The following is an 18668-nucleotide window of genomic DNA, read 5'->3' as shown; positions in this document are numbered from 1 at the left end:
GAGCAGAGTTTTGTCCTCTGCAAGTTTCTTCTGTCTTTAACCCCTCCTGGATCAGCCACCTTCCCACACTCCCTCCTTCATGTAAAATTGGACTCTTTCAGGCTGTGATGTCTGTCTGAGTCTCTCAACTCCAATTAAGTTAAACCCACATGTACGTCCCTGGCTCTGGATCCTATGAGAGAACCAGGAAAAGTAAGTCGCGTTCGTAGGGTTCAGGGAATAGCCTTTGCACCCCTTTGCGCGCGTGTTCTCTCTCTCTCTCTCTCTCTCTCTCTCTCTCTCATTCTGGGGAAAGCTCACAAAACAGTCAAAAAGCGAGTTAGCATACTGACTAATGGAATGCCAGTGAACACAGCAAGCTTACATCCTTCTGCTTCCAGAGAGGTCAGTGGAGGCTCTTTCAGGCACACTCTCTTACCTGGAATGAAAAGAGGGTGTGTGTGTATGGCAGGCAAGGCCCTACCAAGTGTCACTCCTGTGTCACTGTGACAAGAAAATATACTTTTTTCCTCCCTCCCCCTCTCATTGCAGCCCTCTCCCTAAGAAATTTGTTTTGAGGGATTTGACAATCTTGCAGATAAAGTGCCTGCCTACTGTACACGGTTGATCATTTTCCCTCATGGCTGACCGTAATTTCTTAGCTACTCTTAGCGGTAGCTCTGTCCCTGCTGCCCAAGGTAACGGGTGAGGGAGGGGACTTTGCTTAGGTTCCCTGAGCTGGCTGGGGAAAATGGGCCTTCCCCCTTTCTTCACGGATTTTGTAGTGGTAAAAATGAGGAACTAGAAAGAGTTTTTTCATTAAAAACATTTAAAAAAAAGATTTAATTTGCAACCAGTTGAACTAGATTATTAGGTTTCTTTTTGTTATGTTTTTATTTTTTTGTTTTGGTTTTGGAGGAATGTATGTAGAAGGGGAACGATTAACAAAAATAAATTAGAGGCAATGTGAGTGAGACCGCTAAGCGCTTGGGGTGTACCAGGGGAGAAATTTGGAGCCATCTCCATCTTTTAAGATGCTTTTTTCCGGCTCTCTAAGAGAAAGGGATAAAGGGAGGGGAAGCTGGGAGGAAGAAGAAAAGTGAGAAAAGCAGTAAGGGAGGAGAAAAAAAGCTGGCCCAGTCCCATCTTGAAGGTACAGAGAAAGTTTTTTTTTTTTTTTGAGGTGGAGAGAGAAAGAAAACCAAAGCTATTATGTACCCTAGGGATGCAATTTTAGTGGGAATGGAAGATTTGAGTGGGAAGGGGGGCACAGTGGCCTCCGGGTTCTCTCTTTTCCAGCAGTTGGGCGGTTGGCACCTCAATTTGAATTGCTGGGTGAGTAGTGGTGTGTGTGTGTGTGTGTGTGTGTGTTCATTCGTGTCCGTGTCCTTGCTATGGTCTTGACCATTAATCCTCTGTGCTTCTTTTTTCCCCCCCCTTTTTTTTTTAATTCATATGGTGGGAAAGAAAAACAAAATGAGAATAAATGGTCAACTCAAGCTGTGTCCTTTCACGATGTACTTTTCATAGCCGTTTTTTGGGGGAGGGGGAGAAAGGGTTAAAAAAAGATGGGGTGGAGAGAAAGCCTGACTTTCATCCCAATCCTTCACAGTTATATAGCATCGCAGAGCTGGCTCCCCAAGTGTGCGTAAGCTGGAATCTGGAAAGGGGTGGTGGGGTTTGGGGGTTTCTTCTAACAAATAAATGTTTTTTCTTTCGCCCGTCAGGGTGGGCCCCATTGGAAGAAAGAGAAGGAAAAATGACATTGCCTCAGAGAGGAGAGTACTTTTTCGAAGCTCGAAACGTTTTTTGAGCAATAAGGCTTTTACAGTAGCAGAGCTTGTGTAAACTGTGTATCTTGGTTTCATATTTAATGCTAACTTTCTGTTGCTCTGTCTTTAGTTGTATTTATTTTCGATCTCCACATTTAGATGCCGGCCTTTTTAGGTCTACAGTCTTGCTTGTGGTGTTTGTATTTTCTAAACTTAATATAAAATGTGTTTTGGAAACCTGAGCAATAGGCTGATGACAGCCCACTGTGCTGTTAATGGTTAGGAAGAAGGCCCTTTTCAATACCAATTTTGAGGTTAGGATACATTGCACTATGTTGAACTGTTGGGTCAAACCCTTTGCCACAAGCTGTAAGGGTATTCTCTTGAATTTGGAGGTGATTCCTTAATTATCTTTGTTATGACTTTATTATTTTTTTGTTGTTGAATGGCCAAACAGAAACGTGCAGTGGTCAGTCAGTTCTTCGATTCTCTGTTTTAGGGAAGAAGTGAAATGTACTACAGACAGTAATGGAGTCCTCATGTTTTCAAAATCATGATAAATCCTATATGTCCTTTTAAAAACACCAAGTGGTAGATAGTATGTCTTGGTTTTCCTTTCTGGTTCTGTGCAGCTTTCCAGTTCAGTGTACGATTGTGTAAACTGGGAAGAATTGTGGGGAAGAGACTGCAAATGTATGAGTTGTGTTGCTGCACATTTCCCTCCCAGCACAGTCCCGTTTTCAAGATTCCTGAAAGGTTGCGGCTCTTCGTTTCCTTAAATTACTTTTTAGGTGCTGCTTTGGTGACAGTTAAATCTCCATTCTTGATGTCTTATAGGAAGGGAGTTGCTTTGAAAGGGTAAATTCCCGACTGCAGTGATACAGATATCATGATCTTTGTATTGTCACAACAAGCTGCTGCATCGGCATTTTCTGGAAGCAACAGAGCCTGCAACCTTATATTTTTAGGCAAACCTCCCCTTTGTGGTTTGGGGTTGGTGGGGGGCCCGGCTGAGCTATGTAATGGAATTCTTTCCTTTTGCAATATTTTGGAATGTGATGAAATCCTGATATGCCCTCCAGATTACATACTTCTGCACACATTTGAGGATTTTTAAAAATTGAACTTTGCCTAGGTCATTCCCTTGTTCCCTTAAACTTCCAAGTCAGCCTGGGAGCCGAGGGAGAAGTAACAGCGTCCTCCCTGCCCCACTGCAACTCTATCCTTCCCACGTGTATCATTTATGGAAGCCGCAGAGCCACTGAAAGCATGCCAGTGTTTGGGACACTAATGGCAAAATAGAGCAGAACAATGCACTTCCGCCTTTGCATTGTCTCGTTTCAGTCTGTCTTTGCTGAATTCCTGTGGAATCCAGAGTTTGGGCATTTGTGACTGTTGGGCCCGCGTGAAGACCATCATTCCTCCTTTCAGTTTACCGCTCTTTTCTAGGGAGAAATTTACCCATTTTCTCAAGAAACAGCTGTGTCCTGAGCTTTTCTCAGACTCCATGTAGCAGGCATTGCATTTCAAATACGGTTTAGATTCAGAAGTTAGGCACAGGGTGTATAAGAAAAAGTAAAGGCATTTTTATACAGCTTTTCATTGTATATAAATTAGAAAGGTGGGATCAGATTTTGTTCACTCTTTCTTGAAATCCCCAGGATGTAATAACCATTATATACTTACAACTTACTCTAAATCAAAATTGGTGATTTCCTTTCCCTTATACTTAGGATTCTGTAGATTCGGGGTTGTTGTGTTTGGGGTTGGAGGGGGGGGGGCTGGCCTGGAAATCATTATTTTTTAAAAGTTGTTTTCAATTTAAGCTTTTGGATTTCTTCATTTGGAATAGGTTAGTTTTATTCCTGGCACTGTTTTGAAAATCTGCTCTCCTAGAAACAGCCGTCCATATCCTCTTACCCAATTCCCAAACATTTTTCTGCACATTCGGACACGTAACAAGATTATGTTAACGCCAGTCATTTAATTTCTAAGTAGTAGAGAAATATATTTCGGGAAGGTGGAGATTGCAGGTTCCTGAAAATTTCTTAGGTGTGAAGTAGCTGGTTCTTCCTTCATCTCTGAGACCTAGTGGAGGATGAGGAGAATTAAAGATACTGGTGGCACTGCCACACCCCCTCACTGACCTCCGGGATGCTGTGGCTTTGCTCTGGGAGGGAGACAGGCTGGAAGAAAACCCTGGGACCTCTCTGGTCAGGAGCAAACCTGGACTGGGCTGCCCAAGACTTCAGCTTGCAAGTGCTTTAAAGGGTAGTTGGAGGGAGTGGGGAGAGCACAATAGGATGCTTTCTTTTTATTGGAAAATAAATGAGAATGAGTGGAAATAAATTATGTTTAATGAACTTAACTGGAAGTAATTGTTCAAGAGCCTGTGAATGCACAGCTTTGCTGGGCTGGGCTTTGGCTGCGCTTCACAAAGCCAAGCAGCTGGAGCACATCTTTATTTTCCAGGTTTAAATGTTCCCCTCCGTGTGCTGCCCCCCCCCACACACACATACACCTCCAGCCCACCCTTCCCTTCCTCCTTTTTGGGGATTAAGGAAAGGTCATCAAGAAGAGCTGAATTTGGCACCCTAGACCCGTAATGCTCCACGGTCTTGTTTGGTGTGTTACCATCTGGGTTGTTGTATTATGGAAGGGGCAGGAAAATAATGTCCACAGGCTTAGGATGGTTTGAGTTAGTTCTATGTATATGCATGTGTGTGTGTGAGAATTTGGATGAAAATTGACTGCACATTTATTCTCTCCCTGCCTGCCCTGTTGAATCATTTCCTTGCAAGAAGAATTTTAATACCTGTGTGAGTACATGAGAAACTGTGAGTCGGCAGAATTTTGTAGACGGCAGGGAGAAGCTTCTCTCTTCTTCTTATTGTCCAAATACATTTGATTGGGATGGGGGGAGTCAGCCATTGATAAGCAGCACCCCAAATGTCAGACTCTCATTGGCTGCAGATGATATGACTCTGCAGCTTTGTGGCTCCATGATTCCACAGTAACCTGGGCAGGGGATGTTGGCTGTCTGCTAAAGTTGCAGGGTAGATATTTCTTTTCAGCATCCCACAGGCCTACTTCCTTTCTCTTAACCACCTTATTTCTCCAAGCAAAACTCGAAACCACTGAAGCCTTCTCTTTTTTATTTATTTTTTTCCACAGGCAGTGTTGTAATTACCAATAGAAGTCTTGTCCAGGGAATAATGTTCCGTTAGCTGGGGGTAAGGCCTCAAAAAGGAGCAGCGTTCAACCATGCATGGACCTCGGCCACTGCCCTAGATGGGTCTTCACTGGCTGGGTTTCTGATAGCCAGGAGGGGAGAGGGAAAAATGATTAAAGAAACCCATTTGGCCAAAGGTGGAAGTCTGCCTGCCACCCTTTCCTCTGTGTATGCAGGCGGTTTGCAGTATACAACAGCCAGATGTTCACCTGTAAGGTGGGGTGGGAATGTGTGTGCAGGTTGGATCCAGCTTGCTCTCTGTGTGTCTCCTTGAAGTGGTTCGAGTGGGTGAAGTGGTTGCTAATTATTGGGGCAATGGGTTGATGGGGTAGGAGGCCTACCTTTGCTGACCATTCCAACACCTTCTGGCACATAGTCTGAAAAAAATAGGACTGCTTGAGTCACCAAGGGGCTTGTTGGTGCGTAAGAAACAGCCCCTAGTTCATCACCAGCCCCTCCTCTTCACCAGCACTCCATGGCTCCAGTGACGTACAACATCTGTTAATGTTTTGCCAGTTACCATTGGCCTTGGTGCAGCTATAGTTAAGTGCATGTGGAAAAAGGCATTAGAGATAAGCTGTAAACCCATTTTTTATGTAAACCTAGAGTGAATGGTGCCCCTTCCTGATGCCAATTTCAGACCCTGGGAGGGCGGTAACCTAAGCCCACTGAAGACCTTCCGCAGCCACCCTGGGGAGGAGAGAAGGCTGACAAATGCTCCTCTGTGCTGCTTTTGTTTTATTGTGCTGGACTCGTAAAGGCACTTTCTGGCCCCATTTTTCTTCCACAGAAAGGGAGAGCAATAGGGGAGCATTGAAGAGGAGGGCCGGAGGAGAGGCCAGGGCTAGCAATGGCTCTATTTGTTTTCAGCGTCTGTTGATTAATAGGTTGTGAGGTGAATGGCAGGCTTTCATTCCCCTTGGGCTCCCCACAGTACAGAAGGTTGAGGGGTTGGGGTTAGAGGAGGGCTAGCGGGGGGCTCTAGAAGTGCCTGAATCAATCTTTCACTTGCCTGGTCCCCAATCATGGGCAGCCTTCGGACGGGCGTGTGGGCTCAGCAATGAGGGTGGCATGGCCAAGTTGTAGAACACTACGCTTAAGGGTTCTCGAGAGGTCAGAGGTCAGCCACAGGGGCACCCCCCACCCCCACTGTAGTTGGATGAATACTTGGGGTGGACAAGCTTTGTGTCCTTTGAGGGCTGTTAAAGGACCCTTTCTTTATAATTTAACTATTCAGTGTTCAAAACCCATGGAGCTTAATGAACAGAAGCGGGAAGGCTTGGCTTTGCGTAACAGCCACTTCTCCAGGTAGAAAGCATAAAGCCTTAATGATTTAAAATCAGAAAAGGATTTGGGTTCCTTTTAAATAGATATTGTTTACGTAGTTTATTGGGTTTGGTTTATCAGCTGACTTCCTTTTAGTTTCTGGTCAGCCTGAACTGACCACGTATGTGTTTCTATCACCAGGATCCGACTGGGCCCTCGTATTCTTGTGCCTGTATTGCAGAAGCAGAAACATATCATTACATGTCTTTGCACCCGTACCTCCCATAATCAGCCACATGCTGTAAAACCCCTTGTAAAGATACTTGATGCCCTATGGCAAGGGTGTCCTGGCTGAGGCAGGGAGCCTAAAGCCACTCCTAATTTGGGGTGTTTGGGTGGGGGTATAGGAGACATTGTTTGCTGAAACTGGTCTAGGTTCCAGAGACTGATAGGTGGGGGACAGTTCCCACTGTGAGTCTCGAAGCATCTGTATCCAGTTGGGAAGGTTGGCCCAGGCTAGGCTCATGGGGTGCAGCTCACTTTATCAGCATGACAATGAACCCCAACCCAGTGCCAGTCTCTGCAGTCACAGGAGGGGTGGGGAGTCAAGCGGGTGAGGGTACAAGGCCTGGAAACACCACCTGCCTGAGGCCCGTGAGTCAGGATAGATTTTCTTATCTGCTCTGTGCGATTAATGACAGATTGTACTACTTCATAGGTTTGCTGTGAGCACTTGGTAGATTGTGTGTGTCATACCCAGCACAGACGCTGGTACAGAGCCCAGGCTCCACTGAATGGTGGCAGTGGTGAGCTGTCTTGGTGCTGACCAGGGAGCATTAGCAACAGCAGCTGGTCAGTGTTCTTTCCCCCTGTCCTCCCCTCAGTTCATCTAGGCAGGGGTTCTAGGTGATTCCATGGGTGAGTTTTAGGTGCCGATGGTGGGGTGTGTATGAGCAACTGTGGTGGGAAATACTTCACGAAAGTTTGCTTTTTTCGTGGCTCAGGGATTCCTAGTGTTCATATTCTTCAAGAGTTACATACCAGTAACTTAGGCTCTCCCTGCAGCTTCCCAGGACCGCCACCACCATGACCTTGACTGTTAGTTAGCTGTCACTGGAAGTAATGGTTTTTGTCTCCCCACATCGTCTTGAAGCCACATTTACTATTTTAGATAAAGCAGTTCCCCCAAAAGACACCTGGTTTGATGTTGTACTTGTTTTGCCTTGAACGCTGGACTCTATCTGCAAAAAGATAAAAGGGGGAAGAAAGAGATGTGTGTTTCAGACTGTTGGTCCCACTGACACTCCCGGTATAGACCGTGGCTTTAATTTAGACTTGCTGGATGCATTTCTGGAAGGTGGTCTGTGAGAAAGGGGCTTCTCACATCTGAATTTTCTTAGGGTGCCACAGTGTTGAACCCAATCCTTAAAGACCTGTTTCAAGAAGTGGGAGCTTGTGGAAGAGAAAAAGGAAAAGTCTACCGGGCGTTTCCTATTTGAGTAGTTTTTGTGTTTCATTTATGTCAGGTCCTGCCTTCAAGGCCCTCGCCCTGATTCCGGAAGGACCTTGGGTCATCATGAATTATTTTTATTTACCATTCAACTCTTCTGTGGCACTCTTATTTATTAGCATAATAAAGTGACTTCTTTCAAAAGAGATATTAAATACCTTAACGAATTGAATATCACGTTTTTAAGAAGGGCATGCCTGAGGGAGACTAGAAAACATCCATATACTCTTGCCCCACAGCGAACATCCTTACCTTTGCAGTAAGGAATGTGAAATCTGCGGCCGCATCTCCCTCTGTCAATTTAGTTAGAAGAGACTGGAACTGTAGCGAACCCCATCTTCATTGTGCACTCATCAATGTGGTATTCATTGGACGGTATTTCCCAAAGCTTCCTTTACGTTGCATGTGTAACTATGTGCCAGCCACTGTGCTAAACACTTTACAGGCATGCTGTCCTAATTTTCACAACAACCCGATGAGGTAGACAACACTTCTCAGCTGGAGTTCACAGAGACAGAAGCGAAGGCCTGAGAGAGGTCACACAGTGAGACTGGGGAAGTACAATTTAAACCTGGTCTTTCTCTTGAATTACAGATTCACTTTTTGTCATGATATGCATGCAGTGGGCCCCCAAACCAATTTTTAAAGCACGGTGGTAACAATTAGCCTGGATGGTTTCTGAAGGCTCACCCAGCTCTGTGCGGTGACTCTGCGTAACCTCCATTTAAAGAGCACTGCCATTTACTGAGTGAGATGAATCTGTGAGGCCGGCTCCATCCTTCTCTTCTTGTAATGCTTCCAGTTGCAATTTGATGGTTCTTATGTAGTTTATGAGATGGTGCTCACCACTCCCCCATGCTGGGCATGACAGGGGACATGGGGTTCTAGAAGACAGTCCTTGTCCTTAAGGAACTTAACTAAAGTAGGACCAAAAAAGGTGCATACATGACCCCAGCAGCAGGCATGATGGGACATAGGAAGAAAGGTTCTGAATATGAGAGAGAGAGAGACGTGGGCATTTTCGAGAAGAACATCCTCCCACTGTAAAAGCAACCCAGGTACCCGCAGGTTGGATGGCAGAAACAATTAGACCCTGGTTCCTGCAGGAATGACTGCACCCCCTCGACCCCCCCTTTGCTTGGGAACCAGTCAACCTAGAGAGATGTGTGGTTGTATTGTTTCATAGGGACCTGTCTGACATGCAGTCATGATCAGAAAAGAGAGCCATGCCCCTTTTCCCTCCAAAGCCAGGCAGCAGTTAAAACTTCACATCCCCTTCACCCCACCCCCATGCTGTGAATCTTTGACTGAACAGGAGCAAACCGATTGGCTAGGCTCAGGTGTGCAAAATAATGTCAGGAGGAGGGCAGCCAGGACCAGTGCCCAACTTCTGTTGGAATTGCCCTCATACATGTATCTAAATTCTACATACACCCAGTAAACTCCACTGTTGCCCAAATACTGTCTTCATCCTTTGCCGGACAAGTAAAGCAGGTTCTGCTCTCATTTCCGATTAGTCTTCCTTGGAAGACAGCTATGGAATTTGTACTTCTGTACTGCAGACAGACAAACCCATGCCATCAGGCAGCTCCTTCCTAACATCATTAACAACAATAATAAAGCACCATTCTTGTGCTTACCTTGTAACGGGGTTTGTGCTAAGCCCTTTCCATGGATTCCCTGAAGGAATAGGACTTGATTAATGATTAGGACCCAGGTGTCTTAGAACCTTTGTGCTCGCCTGTGCCTATGCCTGCGTGGCTCTCTGGTCAAAGGTCATAGCTGAACAGAAGAGCCACCTATGACGCTCAGTTGGCACACCCAAGATGCCCAGGTCCTGAGCCCAGACCTACTCATGCGGCCCCGTACTGAGCGATTTCCTGGGACTGCGGATCTGAATTTGTGATAAGCATCACTCATGAGAGTGATGCTTCACTCATCCCGGGTTGAGTTGCAAATGTCACTGCCCACGCCCAGCCCCTTACTCCCATCGTGGGTTTGTACACTTCCTTCCTTCCATTGTGTGTGGCAGTCCCATTCCCTGAAAGTCCTTCAACCTCTAGTGACAGTCTTCCCTCCTCTGGGTTATCGTGGTTCTTCCCACTAGTCCCACAATTTTTATACACTTAATTTAAACTGCCTGGGACTGGTCTGCTTTCTTTCATTTCAGCGGGTGTGTGTCTTTCCAACCAAATAGGAAACTTCTGGAAGGCGGCAGCAATCACTTTCCTTTTCTCCGAATGGTCTCTACTTTATCTGACTCTGTCCCTTTCTCTCCTTCTCTCTCCCTTTCTCTTTTTCTTCACACCAGCACACAGTAGGAACTTATTTGTTGGTTACTTCTCTAGCTGCTTAAACAGAAATGACCCCCTAAAATAATCTTCCGTGTGTGTTCATAAGATGCTGGCACTAGCCTAGGGGCAGCCCTTCACTCTGCTGACTTTGGCCTGCCCAGACCTTCATGGCTGCTGACTAAGGATGTATTTTGGGTCCCAAAGCTCCCTCTGCTTTGGTGCTTTTAATTTCAGCGCTTTAATTGCAAAATGATAACTCACCATGCAAGGCTCCTATGAGCAAGTAGCTATCCTCATTCTCCAAAGCGTCCAGTTGTTAAGGTATCATTAAACAGGGTTGTGGGAAGCCTGACTTTTTTGCGTGTCATTTTTTTCTGCAGCATCAAGGCCATATTTTTCTTTTCAGATATACTCATGAAAGAATTAGAAGCACCTTTTAAAATGCCTTCCCCACAATTAACTGTGGTAAAATACTCTTTCCATGTTATACCGCTTCCTCACCTATTGAAAAAAAAAGGATAAGGAGAAAAACGTGTGGAGAACTAACTGCCTGGTGGTGCCTGAACTCCAGAGGCGCTAGTGGGCAGCGCTAGGACCTCACTTCTTTTCTTGTAATGCAATTCCTTTTCCTTGATGTTAATGCAAGTTGTGCCTTCCTAAAAGTAATAAAAGGAAATGAAGACACGTTCTAAAATGAAACTTGACTCTAATCCATTCATCATCTAATACTAGCCTCTTTATCTTCCCTGGTACCTAATCTGGTTAAATGTCCCTGTTGTAGGATTTTAGTGAAAATCCTCTATTGGGAATAGGGTTTTTTGCAATTGGATTACTCTCCGTAAATGGCCCAGTAGTTCGCTTGTTTCAGCTTAATTTTTTTTCTTTGTGATCTTGCTGGGCTAAGTTATAATAGCATGTATGGTGGAGGGGGGGTTGGGGTGGACTGAGAGTGGTGGGGCCGGGTAAGGAGAGAAGAATAATTTGGGAAGGTCTGGTCATGGCAACTAGAAAAATCTTAAAAATGCTTTTCTTTTTTTCCACTGCTTCTCCCATCCACCCTTTCCAAACATAAAAATGCCTGGACTTTGATTACTGGAACTGCCCGTTTCTAAAATGTATACCTTTTATTAGCCCAATTCATCATCATCCAGTTAATTTATTAGAGTTCCCCGATGACTTCCTAATGAAATTCCTAATGAATCAGGGCTGCTGTAATCTGCATAAAATATGCAGGTGCTTGCTTGGCAATTTAGAGCTTTCTGGTAAAGTTCACACCCCCAACCAGATCTGAAGTGGGGCTTTTCATCCATGCTCTCTGTAAAGGATTGTAGCTTGCCTGCTGGTTCTAAGGGGGGGGCGGGGGGAATGATGATGGATGGATAAGGAGTCTGGGTGGGTGGGATTTGGGCCCCACCAGGTTTCTTGCATCTAAAGGTTTTCCAAGCCTGCCTGACTCCTGAAGGTCCCTCTGATGGGGCCCTGGGTTAGGAGATTCCCCCTCTCCCCAACATGCAGGAACGTAGTAGGCCTGGGAGATTCAAATCCCCACTTCCGATTTACTTGCTGATGGGAATAGTGCAAACTCTTGGGCTCCATGATGGAGTGGTGGTGGAGAAGGTATTTTAAAACCAGGTTCAGTGGTAGAAGCTGAAGCCTACCTACCCAGGGAGCTGTCTCACAACTGTTAGTTTTCATACGTGGATTGGGGCAGCCCTGTGCATTGGGGCAGCAGGGCTGCACGGAATTGAGTGCATCGTAGGACACCCAGGTGGGCGAGTGTGGTTGGGAACCCACAGGCCCTGTGCTGCTGAGGACTTGGCTTGATGGTGTCTCTCTCTGTTCTTTTCCTCCCCACAGTCGAACAAAGTGCCAGTTGTGCAGCACCCTCACCATGTCCACCCTCTCACACCTCTTATCACGTACAGCAATGAGCACTTCACCCCAGGAAACCCACCTCCACACTTACCAGCTGACGTAGACCCCAAAACAGGTAGGCCGCGTGTTTCGGTGTCACCAGAGGACCTGCTGGAGAGGGGTGGGGGAGGGACTGGTTTTCTCGCTCCTGGGCAAGTCCATTTGTCGTGCTGAAGATCTCTCTAGAACTCCGGTACCCCTGGACGGGTGGTGGGGGGCTGTCGTGGGAACCTGGCTATGCGTCATTCAGTGTTTTTTCAGGAGTAGCTTACAATTTCAAGAGCCTCAAACAGACTTGGAGGCAGTAACAGTGTTGGAAGCATCGCGTAGCCTCCTTCTCAGCTCCTTGGGGGAGTATAAGCCCTAACAGAGTGCCTCCTCGAAGCCCTGGTTCCCTTGGTGGCTAAGGGACTCCAAACACTTAATAATGACCTGTTGCTGCAGCCTCGAGAGACCATGTCGGTGCTGATTTATTTGGGTTCTTCCTCCCCTACAATATCCTGGGTGTTATCAAGCCCATTTTACAGATGTGAAAACTGAACTCCCAGGGCTTCCTCATTACGTTATACAACAACCAATAGGATCTCAGACAGAAGTTGCCATGTCTTTCAGCTTTGTCCCCTTCTTTCCATCCTATGTACTCATTGACTGCTTTTTCCCCAAAGGGAAGAGAAAGAACCTACAACAAGATTTAAAACAAGCAGACAGCTCATGGTGGGGTGGTCTTGGGAGAACAGCTAAGGCCAGAGTGTATCTTTCAGGCTGGGCGGTGTACTGGCTGGGGTTTCTCTTTCCAGCTAGTTAATTAGAAGGATGGAGTTTAAATGACTATTCCATATCACTTTGTCAGAGGGAATTGTTTGGTGTTGGGCTGAGGTAGACTGCCTGCTCAGGCGGCTTTTGCTGCCCCTGAATGAAGCCACACATTAGCTGATTTTTACCAGCCTCTGAGCCCTCTTTGTGCTCATGGGGGACTGAGCCTGGCGCTCGGATGGCTAGAGGGGGCCGCCAGCCGGCCCCAGGCTCTACGAGCGAATGGCAGCATCAACGTCTCATTTAAATAATGGTAGTACAGGGAATAGCTTTTAAATGGTTATCGTAAAACATATGATTAACGTCTGCGGACTGTTTACTTTTCCTCTGTGAACATTCTTTCAAGTGTGCGAATGGCATGGTGTAGGGTCCAAGCCCAACTCAATCTGTTTGGTTTTAGTAATAGAGAGAAAGCAATGTCTGCATGAAAATGTCACCCAGGGAGAATTAATTTACAGATTAAAAGCTTCCTGAATGAATTTTTTTTAAAAAAATGTAATAGTTCTAATCCACGAATACGCAGCTCATTCCCTTCAATACTGCTTTAATTCTGTGGGATTGTTCGTTTGGCTTCCCCCGTCAGCTCCTACATCAGCTTCTCGGTGTCAAAATCACTCCAGCACTCTTCCTTTCTAAGAATTGATTGCTGGGTGTGCTCTCGTGGAATGAGTAAATGCTCCTGTGGCATGGACCTTCAGGGCGGAGCCCTCTGTGTCTTGTGCAGGCCCTTAGACCCCGTGACACATTAGCAGGTGGGGTTAACTCACACCAGTGACTCTGTCCTCTAGAGAATTAGAGAATTTGAATTGAGTATACCAGGCCTCCAACATCTTGTCTGCTCAGTTCAGATTCTCTCTTGTATAAGATGCCATGGGATCTGGTGAATTTCCCCTACAGCTCATCTTCTAGGCTGAGGTAGAGACGTTGTAGAGGAGTTAACTTTTTTAAAAGAAGGCAAGGGTAACCTTTCCAAAAGCCGTAACACAGAAAGTATGTCAAAAACCAAAGTAACTCTCATGCAGGCAAGTCGTTAGAATTAAAGAGAGTGAAGAGATAAGTTGTGAAGGCAAGGGGAATTAATGCTACTTGCTCGCCTGTACTATGTGCCAAACCCTTTAGATTTTTTTTTAATTCAAATAATCACACTAATCACATAAGGCAGAAATACCCAAGATGGCATTTTCTGAGTCTTTCTCTGTTTACCTAGTATACTGATCCATCTAGAATGAGATAAACCAATTATTCAAACTGGGGTGGAGGGATTAAGAGATGAAATTTACCGACAACTCTTACGCTCATAATTGCAAAAAGGACCTCTTGCTAAGATTACAGGAGAGATGTCTCCCTTCACACTTTCCCTGTTCCCATCTCCAGACAGTTTCTCTTTCCTTCTTTCCCTCCGTTGTACCTAAAATGCTGTTTCTTCTCTCAGGAATCCCACGGCCTCCGCACCCTCCAGACATATCTCCGTATTACCCACTGTCGCCCGGCACCGTAGGACAAATCCCCCATCCGCTAGGATGGTTAGTACCACAGTAAGGAGTTCCATTTTTTAATTTCCTTTTTGTTTCTTACATGGGCATGTTTATTATTTATTCTGTGCATGTATGCATGTGTTTCAGAAGACAGGGTTGGTGAGGGAGGTCATTGGGAGTCATGGGGAAAAGATTCCTTGCTGAGATGCCCTGTGGGAGAGTGGGCAAGTCAGTAGCCACTGGATGGATTATGTAGGGAAAGGGGTATTGATACTTAGTGTTCTGCACCTGTGGTTCCCCAAACCTCTCGGTTCCTCTCAGTGAACAAAGGTGCCCTAAGGTACTGAGGGAGTCCAGAAGGCACTGAGGGCTTCTGCCCAGTGAAACTGATCATGGCACCTGCTGGTGGCAGCCCAACCTGAAATCCTGCCATTGGGTTGAGGCAGCAGCGGAGTGACAACAGGCACTGGGAGTAGGAGTCATTCTCTCACAACCCCACAACCTCAACCCCGTCGCGACTGTGACTCCCAAGGTTGATACCAACAGTGGAAAGTTTTGTCTCTTGAGAAGCTCCATGTTATTAAATGAGCATCTCTCTGAGATTCTGCCTGTTATATGCTTTACCGAATCATGAGGGGTGTGGTGGGGCTGCTAGACTTTCACTCCAGCATGTGAGGCCTTCCGGATACTAGCCCCAGCTCCCGGCAGTGCACACATCATCCAACTGCCTTTTATGATTTATCTTCCTATCACTCCGATTTGCTTTTATAGTACCACCCATTAACCTTCCTTAGACAACTTAGAAGTGTTTTTAAAAATCAGAGTAGAAAGGCGTTTAATGCATAATCATACTGTGTGTGTATATATGTATGTATGTGCGTGTGATATGTTTTGTGATTTTGTTTTTGTGTATATATTTCTGCATGTTTATCTGTGGTCTCTACTGTTTAATATACAGAACAATTTGTTGAATCCTAACAGGTATAAATAAATCCTGGTAAAATGCTCAAACTTGGGTCTTGGAAAGATAGCCTTTCGTAACCTTAAGATATAATTTTAGATTGGTTTCCACCCCACGCCACCCCCCCACACACACTCCCATTCTACCCTTATTTCTCTAGTTTCACAGATTCTACACTGTTTTTTAAAAAACAACTGCATTATGTAGTTGCTTTGCTAAATACCAACCCTGAGTGTAGTTTCTGTTTATTCTTTTCTCCTTAACTTTGTTTGGAAAGGTAGACATGGACCATGGACATGAGCTTGTGTCCCATTTTTTTTCTTCAGTAGGTGGGGCCATTCCTCAAATACTTATCAGTCATCACTTGCCCCATTCAGCTGATGGGGAGATATTTGAAGGCTAGATAAAAAGGAATAGCCAACTCAGACAACCCTCTGTCAGAAAAAGTTGTGTGTCTTTCATGAGGATGCTATTTTGCATGTTGCTGTATTTTTTAATTATTGTAATGAGGTGTGATTGTCTATTGGTTACCCACAATTCTTCTTGGGGACTCTCCCCCCCGGTAACTCTTGTCAACACTTGTTAATTTGACAAAAGGCTACAAATTAAGCTCTGTTAATTTAATGTTTTCTCACCGAGATCTAAATACCGAAAGAGGCCCAAAGCGCAACTGAAGTCCTTTGATTCACTGTACTTTATTTTGGTATAAATTTACATTCATTATTGTTTTCCTTTGGATGTGTAGCCCTCAATTAGTGTGATGGCTCCATTAAAGCAAGCGAGACTTCGCCTTTAATTATTACAACAAAACACCTAGTTTCAGCTTGGGGAGAGGGTCTCTATTGACATAAGCAGAGGTTATAAAATTTAATTAGCCATTCCTATCAGATTTATGGCATTCAAATTGTTCTGTGTTTCTTCCCTTTGATCCTTCCTGTACAATCCCCAAGATTTTTGTTCTGATCAAATGAGAATAAAGCTTACTGTGCAGAGTGAACTTCTCCTTTTTCTTCTTTTTCTCTCCCTCCTCCCCTTGTTTGCACTCTCTCACTTTGTAACCCCCTCTTTGTAGGCAAGGTCAGCCAGTGTACCCAATCACGACAGGAGGATTCCGTCACCCCTATCCCACAGCTTTGACTGTCAACGCTTCCATGTCCAGGTGAGTTCCAAGAACCGGGGCCTTCAACTAAGGCCATGGGTGACTTCTCAGAAAGTTCTCTAGATTGCTCCCAGGCCATCCAGGCACATGTGGTTCTAATGGTATAAGACGCATATAGCATTAGACTTTCCTCCTAGAAAATACTGAAAAATTATCCTGAACTTCCCAGGTAGGTGATGGCGAAATTTCAAAGTAGAATTTTTTTTTTTAAGAACATAAGGGATTTTTTTTAAATTGGGAAATATTGGGGAACAGTGTGTTTTTCCAGGACCCAGCCACTCCAAGTCAAGTCGTTTTCAATCTAGTGGAGGGCGCAGCTCACTGGCACATGTGGGAATCAAACTGGTGACATTGGTATTCTGAGCACTGCGCTCTAACCAGCTGAGCCAACCGGCCGCCCCCTCAAGGTGGCATTTTTGAGTCAATCAATTGAACAGCATCTTTTTTTTATTTTTTTTAATATTTTATTGGGGAGGGGGAATAGGACTTTTATTGGGGAACAGTGTGTACTTCTAGGACTTTTTTCCAAATCAAGTTTGTTGTCTTTTCAATGTTAGTTGTGATGGTGCCGTTCAGCTTCAAGTTGTTGTCCTTTCAGTCTTAGTTGTGGAGGACGCAGCTCAACTCAGTTGCTGTTGCTAGTTGCAGGGGGCACAGCCCACCATCCCTTGCGGGAGTCGAACCCACAACCTTGTGGTTGAGAGGATGCGCTCCAACCAACTGAGCCATCTGGGAGCTCAGTGGCAGCTCAGCTCAAGGTGCTGTGTTCAATCTTAGTTGCAGGGGGCGCTGCCCACCATCCCTTGCGGGACTCGAGGAATCGAACTGGCAACCTTGTGGTTGAGAGCCCATTGGCCCATGTGGGAATAGAACCGGCAGCCTTCGGAATTAGGAGCATGGAGCTCTAACCGCCTGAGCCACTGGGCCGGCCCAGCATTTATTTTTAATAGGAGTTTAAGAAGGCAGGAAGAAGTAGTTAGAACATGCAAAGTTTTTTAAAGTGTTGTTTCTCTGTTGCCCTATACTGGATAAGGAGGGAAAGGGTAGAGGTAATTTTATTATTATATGAAGAAGAATTTGAGGAAAGGTTATTGGTCTTTTCAAACTCAGATTCTTCAGCATCAATAAGCAAGGACACCCCTCTCTAAAGTATCACTGTCCAGTAGAAATACAAGCTGAGCCATACCTGGAATTTTAAATTTTCTGATAGCCAAATTTAGCAAAAGTTAAAAAAAAATAGGCGAAATTATTTTTTAGTGATATATTCAACCCACTGTAGTCAAAATATTATCATTCTGACATGTTATCCCTGTAATGTTACTGTGAATGAGATTTTACATTCTTTTTTTTTGTGCTTAGTTTTTGAAATCTGATGTGTATTTTGTACTTAACAGCATATCTCAGTTTGGACTGGCCACATTTCAAGTACTCAGTAACCACACGTGGCTGGTAGCTGCCGCATAGCCTGTGCAACTCTGAATCTTTGAGAGTTAAAAAAAAATTATGTGCATATAAGCATTCATATATCCTTAAGCATATAAGTACATATACAACATGTATGCATATACCAACATGTGTGTCCCTCGATTTTCCTAATCCCCTTTTCCTCCCTCTAATTAATTCTGGCTAATTTTTCAGTGACTGCTAGTTTATTTACAAACTGGTTGGCAGCAGTATGTTTAAGTAGTCACTAATTGCTCCTAATGATAGTTTTATTTTCTGTTCATCTGATTTTCAGTCAAGTTAATTAAATCGGTGGAGGTTTAGACTTTCCTGACGGGCTGCAACAACTAATCCATTTTGATGATGGCATATGATTCAGTTAGCATGCATTACGTGGCAAGGATGCTGCCCCCCAACCTCTTGCCTCAATCTCTGTAGCCAACATGGGAACCGAAGACCAGAAGAAGGGTTGGAATGACAGGCCAACTTACAAAACAGTGATTTCGGTGGGGGGAAAGAGTAAGAACCACATTCATTAAGGAAAACAAACTGTAACATATCGAACACCTGTAATTATGTCATACATATCCTGCAGTTATCAAGATCCATTTCCCACATGTGATAAAGCATGTCAGTTTCCACATCTACACCAGCGTTGGTTAGAGAGGAGAATGCTTGTGTGTTCTCCAGTGAGAAGAGGAAGGATGTATTCATTAAATAATGTCATCACAGCCTCGCAAAGCATGGGAACGAATGGGGAGTCTCTCAGGAGGAGAGCAGCTTATAATCCACAGCTCATTGTTCCTCCATCCCAGCATTTATATAATGTGCACCTGATTGCTTTTCATGT

At 44.9% G+C, this 18668-nt stretch overlaps 1 protein-coding gene across 50 annotated transcripts in view; it reads left to right on the top strand.

Annotated features, from left to right (window-relative positions):
• The window catches only part of TCF7L2 (transcription factor 7 like 2), a 192640-nt gene that overhangs the window by 154564 nt on the left and 19408 nt on the right, over positions 1-18668 (top strand). For 36 of the 50 annotated variants that reach the window (XM_081073679.1, XM_081073651.1, XM_081073676.1 and 33 more), the window contains 3 exons: positions 11911-12043; positions 14213-14315; positions 16289-16375. In XM_081073679.1, coding sequence (XP_080929805.1) covers positions 11911-12043; positions 14213-14315; positions 16289-16375 — 323 coding nt within the window. Of the gene's footprint in view, positions 1-317; positions 385-1103; positions 1315-11910; positions 12044-14212; positions 14316-16288; positions 16376-18668 lie in introns of those variants that run through there. The other 14 variants (XM_081073664.1, XM_081073673.1, XM_081073668.1 and 11 more) reach the window with 3 other exon arrangements.

The sequence above is a fragment of the Rhinolophus hipposideros genome (assembly GCF_964194185.1).
Source record: "Rhinolophus hipposideros genome assembly, chromosome: 15".
Lineage (NCBI taxonomy): Eukaryota > Metazoa > Chordata > Mammalia > Chiroptera > Rhinolophidae > Rhinolophus > Rhinolophus hipposideros.
This window is presented reverse-complemented; position numbering and strand designations above follow the sequence as displayed.